Source organism: Zingiber officinale, chromosome 7A, assembly GCF_018446385.1.
Source record: "Zingiber officinale cultivar Zhangliang chromosome 7A, Zo_v1.1, whole genome shotgun sequence".
In the NCBI taxonomy this organism is placed as follows: Eukaryota; Viridiplantae; Streptophyta; class Magnoliopsida; order Zingiberales; family Zingiberaceae; genus Zingiber; species Zingiber officinale.
Genome location: NC_055998.1, coordinates 88,963,899 through 88,981,698, shown reverse-complemented (window position 1 = coordinate 88,981,698; position 17,800 = coordinate 88,963,899). Strand labels below are relative to the sequence as shown.

Sequence of the window (17,800 nt, the reverse complement as noted above, 5' to 3'; positions counted from 1 at the left end):
TACACAAATGTTGCTGCGTGAAATATCGCCAACAAGGAATCCTTTGTGGAATGATTTGCACAATTTTAAAATAAAGAAGAATCAAAACACACTACATGATAAGATGAAAGAGCTGAGCATTGCATCAAACATGGATATGCCTCTGGTAGTACCATAGTTTGCAAGGTCAAAAAGCCCAAGAGATGTCGAAAATGCAATTTTATTATCAGATCGAATAGTTCCTTTCCATTTAGCATGAGAGTTATTACAAAAGTGCTGATGATTAATTTTCATAAAAAAATGTAGAGTTCGCAATCACACGCAGCAAGTATCAGAGTAGCAACAACACAAGGAAGGCAATACAAACCTACAATAACCAGAGAGTGATATGAAATAGAAAGAAAAAAATATCAGGTTATAAATGTTTCTTCATCTTGCTTCAGGCTCACATGTCATACCTAGAGCAAGTTTTGAAGGCTTTGATTTTGTTTTTGAACAACCACCAAATCCAAAGCATAATGCTTTCATGAGCCAATCTCAATGCACCAGAAGAATCTACACCGCCGGTATAATGTATGGTTTCTCAATTTCGAGGACGTTGGACGATTCCGTTTTCAGTCAAGTATTCAACAAATTCATCTATCAAATAGGGCCAAGCACCCTCTTCATCATAGTTGGAGAGTTGAAGATCGATAGTCTGAAACAAGATACCTCAAAATATAACCGTCAGCAAGGAAAACTACAATTGTTGTTTTTTACTCCTAACTTTCGTATACAAACAAGTCAGGCAGACAAACAAACAATTGACTGATTTGTCCAATTTTGCAAAAGCATAAAACAAGCTAGCAAGTATTATGTTTTTTTTGCCAATTAAGAATGTGCCCATAATTACAAAATTAAATGTGGAACCCACTCCATGAGGTAAAAAGTTAGACCTATTTGACAGTTGATTCAATTCACAGATAACTAATAAAAATAACTGCTGATAAAATTAACTGTATTAAACTTCCAGTGTCAATACAGACCAAAGAAAGTCATTGGAGGACACTTTGAAGAAAAAACAAATTAAGATAAAAAATATTCTAATAGTTTCACTTTTAATACAACTAGTTCATGGATTCATAACTAGAAGAGTTTTGTTTGCTTACACCTGCAAGATTGAGATTTGTTTCTCCTCTTTTATCTTTTGATAGCTTCACAAAATTTAACATAATATTTGGAGGATTAGCATGGCTATTAACTGGATCTCTTGTTAAGATGGATATAAATATATTCCATATGTATACAAGTTAGCAGGTAGAAGTATGACTGACTATTCACACAAAGCCATGCAAAACATCCAAGAAACAAAAGTTGTCTCAAAGCCACTCAACATTGTTCAACTATGGACGATTCAACATCACTAAGTGCTATTCTTAGAAGAAAGGCTTTATATTATAGTAAATGTTCTCATGTGTTCCCAATTTAATTTTATTGGAATGTGGGTACGTGGTACCTACTATGGAGTTCGTATGAACACACACTATCATAAAAAAATGCATCCTTAATTTTCATCTTCCACTCAATTTGAAATGAAAATCCAAACCACATTCCCCTTCCTTACCAGTGCCAAAAACAATTCCCCATTAATGAAGCTACAACAATCCTACAGTATCAACTCAGTCCATAGCTAGCCTGTTTTTCAGCCTCTTCTACTACATACACTCTTCTCTTCTCTATCCTATAAGGATATTGTGTAAACTCTGATCTATACCCTAATTCTCCCAATTTTGCAATCTACTACTTTGCTGCTTTTAAAATGACTCGTTAAGACATACAGTTATGTTCTTCCCATTCTTAAATCTCAATCATACATCCTTACGCAAACCAATCCAAAATCTGTCTCCCTTTGTCAGCTTTTATCAAAGTCTTGAATCAGCTACACAAACGAATGCAAAATTTTTGCCACCTTTGTAAGCTTTTATCAAAGTCTTAGTTCCAATTATCTCCTATGAACACAGACACTCCCCCGTTCTCTGCCTGGCTGAAATGGCAACATTATCATCATCAACCCAAATTTATCCCAACTATTTACAATTGACTACATGAGACATATACAAGGTAATATCAAAACAATATATTCATCTTAATTAAATTATTTTGTATTATAACCGAACCAAACATTATTTACTTGGTTAATTATTAGTGACCTTTGAACACGTTTATTGTGTATTTAACTTAGATCTAATTGCTCTTTGAATATTAGTTTTTTTTTGTCCTTCCTAATAACTCTACATATCCATTTTACCATTCTCATCCCTGCAAAGCTGCAACAGAAACATTTTGTGCGTGTTAATTCTTAACCTAACACTCTAATCTATAGAGTATGACAAGTCCACAAATCTTATAAAAATTTTCTTTTAACCAAGGGGAGCACAACGATCACACAGACTCCGAAGATCCTTTCCATTTTGACTAACCATTGTTACTAATATTGATGTTATTCTAACCATTGTTACTAATATTGATGTTATTTCCATTTCCACTATGATACCACTTTCCTCTGCAAAATGAAATGAGATGCTTTGCATAAAAATATGTACCCAAAAATATTATTATCAATTTTAACCGTCTGCTAGGATGGGCACAGTTATGAACCATCCATAGAGATGGTGACAAATGAGAAGCTCGTGAGAACAGGATAAAGACCATGGCAGAAAAAGACAGATTTAAACATGGCATTCTACAGTTACACAAATTTTGAATAATGAATGCATTTACTTTGGCTTGGCCAAAAGCTAATGGGGTAGCATTGGGTTGTCTCCATTAAATTGTCTACATTTACTGCATCCAGCAATTACATGAATGTACCAATCTACTTCACTGGTTTAGAATATGTTAAGAATTCTGATAGTTCTGTATAGGAAGTAGGAATAACAACAACAACAACAACAAAACCTTATCCTACTAGGTGAGTCCGCTATATGAATCCTTTTACGTCATTGAGCTCTATTTCCTACTTATATTATCATCTATACTTAAATAAATTTTATCTTGTTTTATTGTTACTAACCAAGTCTTTTTTGTCTGCTTTTTCCTTATTTGATATGCGTGTTTGTCATAGTTTTACATTACCTAACAAGAGCATTTATTAGTCATCTAAATACATGCCCGTATCATCTTAAACGTGTCTCTCAGAGTTTTCCTTTAATATATGCAACTCCGACTTTCTCTCTAATGCTCTCATTTCTTATTTTATCCATCCTCGTATGTCCACACAGCCATCTTAACATCCTCATCTCTGCAACTCTCATCTTCTGCTCATGTGCTCGAGTCATAGGACAACATTTAGTTCCATATAACATAGCAGGTTTAACTGCGATTTTGTAGAACTTTCCTTTAAATTTTAGAGGTACTTTACGGTCACATAAAACACTTGACGCTCCCCTCCATTTCAACCGTCATGTTTGTATTCTATGTAAGACATCTCTCTCAATCCCTCCATCGTTTTATAAAAATGATCCTAAATATTTAAAACTCTTGGTTCTAGACAACTCATCATCTCCTATCTTAACAATTGTCTCATTACATCTACTATTGCTAAACTTAAATTCCATATATTCTGTCTTTATTCTACTAAGCCTAAAACTTTTCCCTTCTATTGTTTCCTGCCAAGATTCTAGTTTAGCATTTACTCCTTCACGTATCTCATCTACCAAAATAATATCATCTGCAAACAACATACACCACAATACTATATCTTGAATGTGTGCAGTTCATCCATAATTAGTGTAATAAGATAGGGACTTAGAGCTGATCCTTGATGTAATCCTATCTTTATTGAAAATGTTTCAGTTACTCCGCCTGAAGTGTTTACTCTGGTCGTTACATCCTCAAACATATCCTTAATTAGTTCAATATATGTTATGCTAATACCTCTCTTTTCTAAAATTCTCTATATAATTTCTCTTGAGACTCTATTATAAACTTTTTCTAAGTTAATGAATACCATGTGTAGATCTTGTTTTTACTCCCGATATTTTTCAATTAATTGTCTAAAAAGATGTATAGCTTCTATTGTCGACCTCCCAAGCATGAACCCAAATTGATTTTCGATCATCGAGGTCTCCTTTCTTAATCTTTTTGGTATTACTTTTTTTCAAAGTTTCATGATATGACTTATTAGCTTAATACCCCTGTAGTTTGTATAATTTTATATGTCTCCCTTGTTCTTATATAACGAAACTAGAGTCCTTATATAGGAAGTAGGAACCCACATGGAAAATACAAAACTCCAATATTCATGACTATATAATTACAAACATCAATAATAAAAAAATGCATGCAAAAGTTGACACACTTCCCACATGTCTACTTAAATTAGAATATAAAATGACAAAGGGAGAAATATCTAATGGGACTTCGTATACACTACAAAAGAAGAACTAAATAAAATACTGGCCACTATAAACATCATCCTACAATTACAGCCATCACATGCAGTATATATATATAAAACAGAATTACATATCTGCAAAAAAATTACTAGTACGTAGTACATACCTTAGCAAATTCCAATAACTGAGACCAGGTATCCCTTGATATTGCTTTGTTATGTTTTAGCTGATAACGAAAATTTAGAAAGATTAAAAGAAACAGCTATGCACTCAAATACATAATGAAGAAACTGCTATTATGGGAAACTGACTAACAAAATTATCTACCCCAAAAAACCATTTGATATTATGTTGCTAAAAATTTACCAGCAAATGAAAATGAACAAAAAATCTCTGATTAATGGGATTTCACGGAAGCTTAGTACTTCATGGTGAGCTTTACTACCATAAATACCGAATTACAAAACCAATAAAAGAGGTTAATCTTCTAAAAACAATCACTTGGAACTTCCAAACTTCTATTTTTTTCTCATATTTATTAAATTGCAAAACTACCAAATTAGACAAATATTACTAAAATTCACCATTTCAATTTACTAGACTTATTTAAAAAATTTCCCATACCAACCTAAAAATAGAAATATTGTACTTCAAATTCTTAATTTTATTACTTTTATACTCATATTCAAAATGATTAATAGAAACAAAACGTAATCATGATAGTTTTCATATATAGTGAAAATGAAAATGGAGGTGTAATCAAAAATATTGCAAGAATATGATTAAGAAAAATAAGATAAAGTAAAATAACATTCCTATTATTTTGAGTTGTGTTAGTCGAAGGCTTTTTTGACAAGTTCAAATTGCTACAATATAATCCTGACCTTTAGGTAATTCTGCCACAATATAGCCTCACAAGTTAAACAAGAGCAGGAAATTGTGAGATTTTTATCAGCACTTTCTGTTATTTTTCCAAATTATACCCTATGGATAACCTCTCTTTCCTATGCCTCATCAATTTACTTATTTTGGAAATAATATTACTTAAAATTCAGATACCTAGCAAGACAAAAAAGCAAATATTTATCGCAACTCCTGTGTAACCAATGATCATCTGGTACACTGCATCAAACTCTTAACATGTGTGTTAAACATTATATTATGCTAAAAGCATGAAACTTCTCCATGTTCAGTGGTACGATTCACCCCTGGTAACAGTTCCATACCTGCAAGAATTGACACCAATGATCAACTAAAGACCAATGCCATTCTGCAAATAGCAACTGCCACATGCCAATAGCTGTCTCTAGTGCTAAAGATTTTTGACCCTGCAAAAGAATAGAACAAGGGGAACTCTTTACTCTCAAGAATCTTCCAGTAAAATTGGAGTTAGATGTATAAAAGGGCCTCCTCAGACATGATGGATAAAATAATATCAAAATTAGTGTGAGATGGATGTTATGTTGCCAAAGGAACTACAGTGAAATTCTTGATAGATTCGTTGATCATTACAATCCTTTTTTGTCACCAAAGGATTTGTGCATACATGATTTTGGTATACAATTGCAAACTAAAACATGCTCTAATAATCCAAAGTCAAATTCTTTGGTTAACAAAGATACATAATTCAATGATTGTAATTGGATGGTAGATTGTCACATGAGAACAAGGATTGAATCCCTGAGAGAACAATCCCTTGGAAAATAAAATCCCTCCCGCCTAGAGAAATCGCTCAATCACCAAGATTTACTCTCTTCATCTCGCTGTGGGGCCGACTGTGAGCAGTGCTTGGGGTGAGCGAGTTACCTTTTACCGCATAATTCAATGATTGTACATACTCATGTTGACTAGTTGGAACTTTATCAAATAATCACAAAGCTAGATATATCTTGTTACCCAAAAGATCACACACTAGCTAGTAAAAATGGACATCTTTGCATGTAATTTTTTTCATATGCTAATTATCCCGAATCAATAAAGAGTAGGAAGCCCTCTTAGGTTATGTCATTTATTTAATGGAGATCTAGTAATTTAGAGAAATAAAAGATAAAACGTGGTGACCTGCTGAAATACAAAGGCAGATTAAAAAGGTGAGTTATTCCACATGGAGGGTATTTATCACTCAGAGCTTGCAAGCATGCATTATGACAATCTAGCCACAGTATTAATTGCCAACAACCTAAGAACACCAAGCATAGTGATTTTCAATTCATCAAAGACAATCAACTTGCCATATACAAGAATATCAGTACAACGATCATCAATTTATGACCATCTTGTAGCATTAGTATAAAAAATCCCCTTAACTATTAGCTTTGTTTTTCAAATTTGTTTTTCAATTTCGCAGGTTGATTTAGTTTTAGTTCTCATATATAAGAACAAAAAAGGAAACGTACAAAATTGTGCAAACTATAGGAATATTAAGCAAATGAGTCATACCATGAAACTTTATAAAAGAATAATAAAAAAAAAAAACTAAGGAAGGAGATCATGGTGACTGAAAATCAATTTGGATTTATCTCTGGAAGGTCGACAATAGAAGTTATACATCTTCTCAAGTAACTAATTAAAAATTATTAAGAACAAAAGCAAGACTTGCACATGATATTTGTCGACCTAGAAAAAATTTATGATGGAGTCTCAAGGAGAATTATAGAATTCTAGAAAAGAAATGTATTAGTATAGTGTATATTGAACTAATTAAGAATAAATATGAGGATGTAATGACAAAAGTGAAAAACTTCAAGTGGATTAACCTAAGCATTTCCTATAAAGATAGGGTTACACTAAGGATCAGCTCTAAGTCCCTATCTTTTTACATTAATTATAATTATAAATTTGTACCATAGTGTATGTTATTTACATATGATATTGTTTTAGTAGATGAGACACGTGAAGGAGTAAATGTTAAACTCAAATCTCGACAGGAAACGCTAAAAGTAAAAGGCTTTAGGTTTAGAAGAGTGAAGACAGAACATATGAAATTTAAGTTTAACAATTTAGACGTAATGATATAATTATTTGGATAGAAGATGAGTTGTTTGTAATTAAGAGATTTAAGTATTTAAGGTCATTTTTATAAAAGAATGAAGGAATTGAGAGCTTACATAGAATACAAGCAAGATAATTGAAATAAAAGAAAGTGTCATGTTCTTATCATAAAGTACCTCTAAGACTTAAAGAAAAAGTTTTATAAAACGGAAGTTAAACTTGCTATATTATATGGAGTTGAATGTTGGGCTATGGTTCGAGTACATAGGGACGGACTCATAAAGGGGCAAGGGGGTCCTAGACCCCTCATATTTTAACAAAACATTACTAGTATACCCTTAAAAATTACTTGTTGCTGGACTTTTCCATTTAATTTTTGATATTGTTAATGTGGTTTGAGCCTCATGTAAGCGGCAAGATGCTTTACGAGAGTCACAAGTTGCTAGAATAATTGCTAGTCTAGAAAATGAAGAAATCCTTAGTGGACGGTGATTGAATCAAGAGACATCTCTCGCTCGTCCTAGTGATACACGTTGGGGATCACATTCCAGAACTCTAAATGGTTTCATTACATTATTTGCAATTGTGATTGATGTACTTGATGTAATTGTGGAAGAGGGCTTATTTTCAGATAAAAAGTTTGAGGCATCTCGTTTGCTAAAGGCAATACAATCTTTTGAGTTTGTGATTACTCTTCATTTGATACAATAATTATTGGGAATACCAAATGAGTTGTCACAAACTTTGCAAAGGAAAGATCAAGATATTAAGAATGTTATGAGATTGGTTGATATTTCTAAACAACGCCTTCAATCAATGAGGGATGATGAGTGATGTTTTTGTTGGATGTGACTTCCAATTTTTGTGGGAAACATTTTATTCATGTTCCCAATATGAATGATACATTTGTAGCTAAGGAAGATCACGACACATAACTGAACATATGACAAATCTCCATCACAACCATGTTGAATTATTCAACATCGTCATTGATATGCAATTACAAGAGCTAAATAGTCGATTTAATGAGACTGAATTGTTTCTTTGTGTTGCATGCTTAAATCCATCTAATTCTTTTGCTTCTTTTGACAATCAAAAGTTGATTTAATTAGCCGAATTCTATCCAAGAGATTTTTCTAATATTGACTTTTTGGAACTCTCAAACTAGCTTCAGACTTTCATAATAGATGTTTGCTCAGATATTAATTTTTCAAATTTGAAGGGATTGAATGACATTAATCAACTGATGGTGGAAAATAGAAGAGACATAGCATGTCCATTGGTTTACAAGCTGTTAAAATTGGCTTTGATTTTGCCGGTTGCAACTTCCATAGTAGAGAGCATTTTCAATTATGAAAATTGTGAAAAATTGACTTTGCAATAGAATGGGTGATCAATGGTTAAATAACTCTTTACTGACATATATTGAAAAAGATATATTTAGTAACTTATCAAATGATTGTTTCATGAATTATTATCCAAAAATGAAAGACCGTAATGTCACATTTGAATTGATGATAATGTTAACTTGTTTGCTCATCTTTTAGTTGATATAAATTATACTTTTATGATTTTATATGAATTGTGCCCCCTAAACAAAATTTCTGGGTTTGCCCCTGCGACTGCGAGTACATAGAATTGTAGAGATGAGGATATTAAAGTAGATGTGTGGATTGAACATAATTAAAAATGAAAATATTTGAGAGAGTCAGGATTGCACCTAATGGAGGGAAATTCTGAGAGACGTTTAAGATGGTACAAACATATACTTAAACGACAAATAAATGCTCTAGTTAGCTGATGTGAAAATATGACAAATGTGTACATCAAATGTGGAAGAGAGACATTAAAAAAAGACTTGTTAGTAACAATAAAATAAGATAAAATTTATTTAAATATAAATGATAATATAGTAAGGGATGTAGCCTAAACCCCACCTAGTGGGATAAGGTTTGATTGTTGTTGTTATTTAGTTTTAGTTTGCATCAAGCCCTTAATTTATTAGTTTAAGTTTGCTAACATGTTTTCTTTTACTCTATGTAACAAGCTAAAATAGTTGATCATATTGAATACATACGCTGAGTTATAGTATCATCATTTGAGGTGTATTCAATGCATATCTTGTTACTATGCCCTTTAAATGAGTCTATATACAATATTGAGGAATTTCTATTTTCCTCTTTAATGATTATTAAGAATTAAATATTATATTCAAAATGCATATTATTTAATGGCCACAATGGGATGCAAATAGTAGTCTAGTCAATAAGTTCTTCAATTATGTGATTCTGAATCATTTACTACCTTGAGAAACCATGGGCATTCATTCTGTATCACCTAATTCAAGAGATCATAATCTAGGACCAATCCCATTCTTAATATCTGATTGATTCTTTTCACCTGATATGAGAGAAGTAGAGTTCGTACAACCCCCTAGTGAAGTACAATCGGTAAATATTTTTTAGAAATTACATGTTACCTTCATATACTAATGGATCCTTGAAAATTGTTAGTGCAGCATAGTGCATAGATGACCACTTTGAAAACAAATCACTAACTAATCAAATGAATGCATGACTTAGATCCAACATGGCTTGCTCTTTATCCTTCAAACGACTTATAAAACAGCTTTAAACAAGGCAAACCAGTCCCCCAAATGTAAAATTTCTTTAGCAAAAATAAAAAATATCATAATGAACATCTCCGAAGGTTCACTCCCTCAGCATGAGTAATGAGTATAATTAATAACCGTTACATGAACTATACATGCAATGACGTTGTTTAAACGTATGATCTTCATACCATGTTTATTCAATTTATCCATAAAAAAAGATACATGATTCACAGTTCACACAATATTTCTGTTGCATCCCTAACAGAATACAATGAACAGTGCATGTGGCCATGCCAATAAGTTATTAAGCAAGTCATTATTATTCCATCAAAAATGGAGCCATAATCTTCACTGATCTGTACAAATGTGTTACCAAGTGGCCATAAAGTAGCATTAGGCATACCTTTTCTTTAGCCCAGACAAATGCAAAGTTGTATATCTCGCGAAATTTTTCTGAAGGAACAGAGGCCATATAGTAGCATTAGGAAACAAAGATATTTTTTTGGTTTTCATTCAAGAAAAACAAAAAGAAAAATTATGAACTTTTAACATGACAAGAAACCAAATGTTGCAAATAGCATGTGATACATAGAATGAACAGAATAGAAATTACTAACGATCATCTCTTAGCTCGCTACGCATGTATGACAGCTTCTCACGAAACTTCTCAATTGTATCTATCCTGCATTAAACAGTGCTACTTTCAGCACAACTATTATTAAACCATCATCCTCACAGCTAACCAGCAGATCAAAGGTTACCCTAGAGATTGTAATCCGCCAAGGAATTCTTGTTGTGAGAATTCACACATCGTGGCAGCCTTCATGTGCCAAGATACAACCAACTGCATAATATTTTTAAAAAAAATACAAGCAATTGTAATATACAAGATACCATTTGAGATCAGACCCTTATGTTAGTAATATAAATATGGTTGGTTGAATGCAAATGGTTAATCATATAAGCCATATAAACTTTAACATTGCCACAACAATATGAAGAGCCCATTGATAGTCAGTGGAGTCCTTTTTTTCTAAATGCAGTTGGTAGATAAACAGACAATAGAAACAGAGGAGAAAGCAGTGAAGGTAACTTAAGAAAAGAAGAATATATATATATATATGGGTGTGAGAACATAATGTAGAGTGCACATTAGTCGAGAATTCACCAATAACATGCTCAGATCCATAAGTTATTTAATTCCCTGTTATCATTGCCACAGAAGAAATGGAAGGGTATTATCGTACAATAAAATGTATAAGAGCTGGAGATATAATGGTTCATATGAGTGCTGGAATGTCAATTAAAATATATCATAATGAGGTTCCAGCATACTGTACCTTATCCTTTTTGGTCTTCACCACAGGTGTCCTTCCACCACATTGAAAGAAAAAAAAAAAATTTATGTTCAGGATGGAGACGAAAAAATTAAACCCCTCCAACAGTGTATTCCAACTGCGCCATTTTACAGATTAAAACCCAAATATTGGCAGAAAGTCTTGGGATCTAACTCACTTACCACCATACCATGCTATTGTTGGTCCTTATCCCAACTTTCTGATTATGCATAGCATAACAAATGTGAATACAGCTCACTCTGAATATTTTAGATTAGATAGCCAGAGGTTAGCGGTTGCTCTTCACTTTCTCCTCTCTAGTTCTCGTTTTTTCTACTTCTTTGTTTATATTTCTCATTTGCTTGTTCTTTGCTTTTTTGAATTGCCTTTCTAAGAAAAATTGTATTTGTTTTTAATTTCTTACTGTTTTTTCTATTCCTAGTTTGCTAAAATTGTGTTTGTTTTTAATTTCTTTCTGTTTTTTCTATTCCTAGTTTGCTAAAATTGTATTTGTTTTTAATTTCTTACTGTTTTTTCTATTCCTAGTTTGCTGTTCTTTTCTTCCTGTTTTCTCATTTTTCTAGATCTTACTCTGTTTTTACTTCCTAATTCCTCTCTTCTAGTTCATGTTATATACCTATGATGCAAACAAGTAAAAAAGATCGCTGAAAAATGAACTGAGCAAATAAAAAAATAAATCAGTTTATATAATTATATTTTACTATATTTTTAATATCGCTAATTCATCTACTTCATTTTGCTTGAATCTTCATCAAGTTGTGCTTGTCCCAACTATTTGTGGCATGATTGCCCAACTCCTAATGATACCATATCATGGTAAAGATGACAAAAGTAACCTTCGCCCCATTGTAGTCAAGTAATAACACATGATTTCTACAGTTATATTTTCTCCACTTTCACAAGATCCATTTCAAAGCACACAACTTTGTAAATAGCCAGCATAGGGTTACAGACCTATCCCGTGTTCTGTCAAGTGTTATCTTGCTGAGATCACTGATTGAGGTGATAAATCAATACTATGTTGCTCCACTGATGTTATAAAATTTTAGTTTATAAAGGATTCAAAGCCTTAAACAATATATAAGAGCCTCAAGCAGTGAAGGATCTTGGCACCTTAGATGCCTTGTGCCTTTAATAACATTTAAACCAAATGTTAAAGGAAGAAAGGTTCTTAAAAGACTATACATAACTAAAAAGTTAGAGAACATGTGTCTAGTTCACAGGCCAGTGATGTACCAAAATTAAAATTTGGAAGGTATTTAGCAAGATATTGCAACAAGGCTACTTTAGGCTGTTAGGATAAGTACAATACAAAATGTGAGATACTGGAAAACATTGACATGACCATCTCAGGTTAAACTACGCTGAAATTTGAAGTTAATCATGCTGATAATCAGTAAAACTCAGATTGAGTGTGCCGCATACAGAGATGCTAAAACATTTTTAAGAAAGTAATGTCCAGCCATAAAAAATGTCACCGAGCCAACATTGATAGATAAAATGAGACAATATGAACAACATGCAAGAAAACAAGGTGAAAATATTTCCATGGGCAATTTCTCGTACAATTATAAATATCTCAATAAGGCTTAAAAAATGTAACCGTCAACATGCTCAACAACTGGAAGCACTAACATCAAGATATGTCCTAGAGTCCAGACTCAAACAACAGAAACATCTTGTTCATCATTGCAAAGCATGTAAAATCTCTATTAAAATTATCACATCAAATAACAGATAAGGAAAAGGCACTGATTCCTAATTTATGGATTGAAATTTCGAATATTAAAACAGATAGTTAATATATACATCAAAAACAAATGACACAAAAACAAGTTATTAACTCCAAGGCAATTGATAGGTTATCAGAAACAAAAAAACTTAGGCCTATTGAAATCCTTCTCATTCCTCAAACTTAATACCAGAAGGAAAGTAGTTCATCCGCATTGTAAAGACACTCACCATAACGATATCTTGAGGATCCACCTGCAACAACCAGGTTGCTATTAGCTATATGAAGAAGCAAATGAATAGTTTGCAAGGAAAACTGACACAGGAATCAAAAAGAGACATGGTATAAATATGTGACATCTTATACCTCATAAAGTGTTTTATTTAATGCACTCTATGGAGCAAATAAGAAACTAACAGAATGACCAATTTTCTAGAAAGTTTTTATCAAATCATGGTTGAGTCACAATTATCGAAGTCTCATGAAAATCAATAAATTGAATAAACAAAAATTATAAGGAAATTTTTAATACCTATGAAGGAATAAGCATTTAAAGTTACAGGTATGTTTCTTTAATCATCGTGGCAATAGGATTAGCAAGAGAATAGTTCAATCAACATAAAAGGTTACTACTGAACCACAATAGCCATCAGTACCAAAAAAACACTGAAAGAAAAATATTTATTATAGTCAGTAGGCATCATGGATAGCAATGCATCAAGGGTCTCTATCACCATCGATGGCAGACATCCTGATCAAAGATAATAAAGTTCAAGGAGCATGACTGCCACTTCAAAACCACTAACAGAATTCAGCGGTGCAAAAGGGAACTGGTACATATGATGAACACCTAAACCAAATCTTACTTGCAAATCGGAGCAAAGAAGGGATATCCCATCAACCAGTATCATATCAACATATGGATCTGCAAGAAACAAATAATGCTTTCTTCTTAACGGAAATAACCAATTTGCAAAACATGAATATTAGGTGGTCATTGGACATTAAGGTAGATGAATAATTATTCATGTACACATTATGGTGCTTTATAGGATATTTTTTTCCTAGATGCATACTGCAATTTATCCCTGAGATCAATCTATGGTGTGGAAACGGGATAAAAATGGTTCAAAAATTCAATATCCATTTAAATGAAGATAGGCCAAGTAACTCTTAAAGATCGTCATAAAAATTAAGCATCAAATCTAGAAATTGATTGTTGCTTCTACTTATGAATAATTAATATCGTTGAATGCAATTAGGTGCACAAATCAATACAATTAAGGAAATTATTCCCAAGGATTCACAACTACAAGCGCTGATAATAATGACATAGACAAGACGACAACTGCATTCTTTATGGTTGGAGTCACAGAATTTTACTTCTTTGGGTATCTCTTAAAAATATTAAGCATGTAACTTCTCATATGTTGTCCCTAATGAAGTTTTTCTAACATCCCAAATCAAATTGTTGCTCCTCATTAATTCTTCCCATCCAACTTTACTTGATAATAAACAAGGCCTAGTATCATCAAAAGGTTATTGTTCCATCTGCTTCAGAAGAAGAATATGCAAGTATTAATTACCAGCAAGCTACTTTGTCACAAACACCCAATTGTAGAGATGAATAGTTTATTTGTAATTCATGTAACTATGATATGACAATTGAGCATCTTTGCATGTCACGTTGAATTCAATATTTCAAGTTGAGTATTATTTTTATGCAGGAAAAGAAATAAAGCAACTATACTTGTACTTTTTTTGACAATTCTCATGATTAACTTATAGGTTTTCTCCTCTAAGTTTAGACATCTGTCAGGTTGATAGATTTCTAACAAGTTGAGCACCAATAATAAATGAGTTCAACTGTAGTGTTTTGAGAATGCCGATGTAAATTATTACTAACGAGAATCATCATCATAAAGCTATGTAGTCGTGTTTGTACTTGAAGTCAGTAAAAATTTGAGTGATGAGAATGGTAAGAAGAAAGTAGTTGCATACACCGTATGTGTAAATGTACTTATCTAATAGGAAAGTCACATCAATACTATACTTTTAATGAGAAAAGAAAACCTACTCACAAAGCGTTAACACATCCATACAGAGCCCAACACTAGAGAATGCATCAAGATTAGATTAGATTAGATGTAAAGTGGGAAATAAAGAAGACATTATTTTGAATTTTGAGCATATTTCTGGTGGGTGGTGTCTGAAGATGCTTAACAAACACGAAAAGAATGATCAAGCATATGACCAGAACTTGCATGGTTTAGCAACCTACTTAGGCTTGCATATCACAGATGCCATGAAGCTTTACTTGGAGAATCAGAACCTAGTGGTTGCCTTATAAACAAAATATTATATTAATTGATGCAAATGAGCCTGTAGTGATGCTTTCATATAAAAAAATATTACTAAAGGAAAAAAACTAGCCTTTGTATCTGTTATAGAGATCTTCAAGATGTCTGGTATTGGTGGTAGTTCTAATATGTGGCTGACTGTAAAACATGTCAAAAGCTCCCTCCAAATGCCAATCACTTGCCTTCAGAGCTTGAAGAGCAACTTTCTCACTGCAAAAATGGCAAAATTAAAAGAAGTGAAAATATTAAGACATAAGAGATACTGTAAAAGAGGAATGAGATACTACATATATTGAGACATATGTAAAGTACCTTGGAATTCCAGTGTTCCTTTTAAGCAGAGTATATAGTATAAAACCAAATATATTGAATTAAAAAAAATGACAACCTGAGTTATTTATGGAATATCTACATTTGATAGGAGTCTCAACTTTAGTTAGCCCAGATAAATCTGACAAATTCTGTAAATACCTTCATATCACATGATCACATCAAATAAAACATGTTTTTAAGCTAACAGAATTAAAATTTTAAATCATATATTTTCCTTGGAGACATGTAAAACGTCTCATTTTGAATGTACACTGAGGCATAGAACATTGCCAGAATGGGGCAACACGTAGATCACGAGACTTCACACCATTGATCTGTGCGAAGAAGATTCTGATGAGAAAAGATAATGAAAGATCCAACAAAGTGTTTGTGGTCTCAAGGAAGGAGAGGAGCAACTTCTCCAGTGAACCCCAGTTTCCTAGGCGACAAACAGCAACTGATTTTTGTTGCTTTTACCACTTCCACCACCACTTCTTCTTCCTCCTCCTACACCAACTAGTGCCAAGTTGGTACAAATACAGAAATAGTTTGATTTGGAACAGAAATCAGTTCCAATAGCAGTATTCTAAACCTTCAATGGAAGAATGTATAGTGAAAAATATATAGTTTGCAGCTGCTCTTATGACAACATGAAAAAAAGACTTTAATATGCAATATTCATGATAAGTTTCATCAACTGCATCATCTGTTTAAGTTAACACCGGATAAATGTGCAACACATTGCTTGTACAAAAACAGTAAATAAAAGCTTAAGCTACATCTGGAAAAAAAAAAATAGGGTGTTGTAGCCAAAGAATTGAACCAGTATCTGATCATCATTGTGATTATGCCTTACAAAGTAATAAATGTTGCATCCGAAAGTAAATCTAAATTGTAAACAACAAGTAACAGGATGAACAAGATAAAGCAATGTTAGAGAAAAAAAATGGTTCAGCTCCATGGATTCTCTGCCATTGAACTTAAGTGAGAAATAATGGTAGATCTCTAGTTAAACTACCATAGTTCTTTCTATTTCTTTCATCTATATTTACGTTCACACTGCTAATCCTGTTTGAACGAATCACGATGCCTATTTTTAGGTTCATGAATTCAGAGAAAATATCAACCAAGTGAAATTGAAGAGTAAGGTAGTAATTTTCAATTTTAGCCACGAACATCTAACCCACATAAAGATTAAAATTCAATTATAATTTAGTTTTAGCAGAAAAATACAACTCTTCAGGAACTTAAGGTCAACCGTGCACTTCATTAGCAAAAAAATAATACCTGGTTCCAGTAATAGCCATAAACTGCTGAATTTTATCCCGGTGTCCTCTTCCCAACTTATGCTGTTGAAGCTCGAAAATATAAATTCACTTGATGAATAAGAAGCAATATGCTATTTTTTTAACATCAAAACTACAAATGCTGCCAGCTCAAAAGCACAAACAAAACAAACACGAATGATCCAGGACACTAGCGCCATCAAGTTCAGCATCTAATAACTTGATTTATTTCACAAGGAAGAGAGAGGAAACAAACAAGCAAGCAATTTTGATTCCTTCTGGTTAACTATTTTCCCACTAAATACACAGTACGACTCTACATGTCTACGCTATGCTGTCCCGATTCCTCAAACGATACGGATTCCAATCAACTTCCAGAATCAAATTTACAGACCTCGAGAACAAGGTTAATTAAACAAAACATTGTATTGAAAACTTAATTAAACATCAGTCAACCCTTAAAAAAGCCGATCAGTAATCAAAAAGCCATGAGAACGAACCGAATTCTGGGTCTACGAGTGAAACATAATATATACATATGCTGACCATTTTTGATATGGCGAGTAGAACCCTAACTCCTTCCTCCTTATCTTATCCTGATGGAACCGACAGAAAGACAGGCTTCGAAGAGAGGAAGATTAGGGTTTCTCTAGAGATTCTCTCTCTCTCTCTCTCCGTCTCTCTTTCCTCTCTCCTTTCGCCGTCTCTTTCTCCTTTCTTCCCTTTCGCCCTTTCGCACTCGCTCGTCTCGCTCGGAGCCGGAGCTGGCGACGGCTACCTTTCGATTTTATT

General features: G+C 32.9%; 1 protein-coding gene across 2 annotated transcripts; it reads right to left on the bottom strand.

Annotated features, from left to right (window-relative positions):
* Nucleotides 1–202: 202 nt before the first annotated feature.
* On the bottom strand, nucleotides 203–17,790 carry LOC122001741 (DCN1-like protein 2). Of its 2 annotated transcripts, XR_006117456.1 has the most exons (12): nucleotides 17,555–17,790; nucleotides 17,010–17,071; nucleotides 15,484–15,620; nucleotides 13,917–13,975; nucleotides 13,281–13,304; nucleotides 10,722–10,804; nucleotides 10,578–10,642; nucleotides 10,364–10,413; nucleotides 5,582–5,683; nucleotides 4,522–4,581; nucleotides 438–676; nucleotides 203–346 (listed from the first exon to the last, which is right to left on the bottom strand). XR_006117456.1 is itself a non-coding variant. In XM_042556631.1 (11 exons), exons 1-11 carry the CDS (start codon nucleotides 17,555–17,557, stop codon nucleotides 563–565), a joined length of 759 nt encoding a protein of 252 aa, XP_042412565.1. In that variant the 5' UTR covers nucleotides 17,558–17,790; the 3' UTR covers nucleotides 203–562. The 2 variants fall into 2 exon arrangements, 1 of the variants encoding a protein (XP_042412565.1); XM_042556631.1 differs by having other exon boundaries at nucleotides 203–676.
* Nucleotides 17,791–17,800: the final 10 nt, after the last annotated feature.

Bases quoted from the DNA above. Each gene is read 5' to 3' on its own strand.
- LOC122001741 (XM_042556631.1), bottom strand. The intron at 15,621-17,009 runs GTATTATTTTTT...CCATTTTTGCAG, and splicing joins ATGGCTATTACTGGAACCAG to TGAGAAAGTTGCTCTTCAAG. The intron at 13,976-15,483 runs GCTAGTTTTTTT...TGTTTCTTGCAG, and splicing joins TCTCTATAACAGATACAAAG to ATCCATATGTTGATATGATA.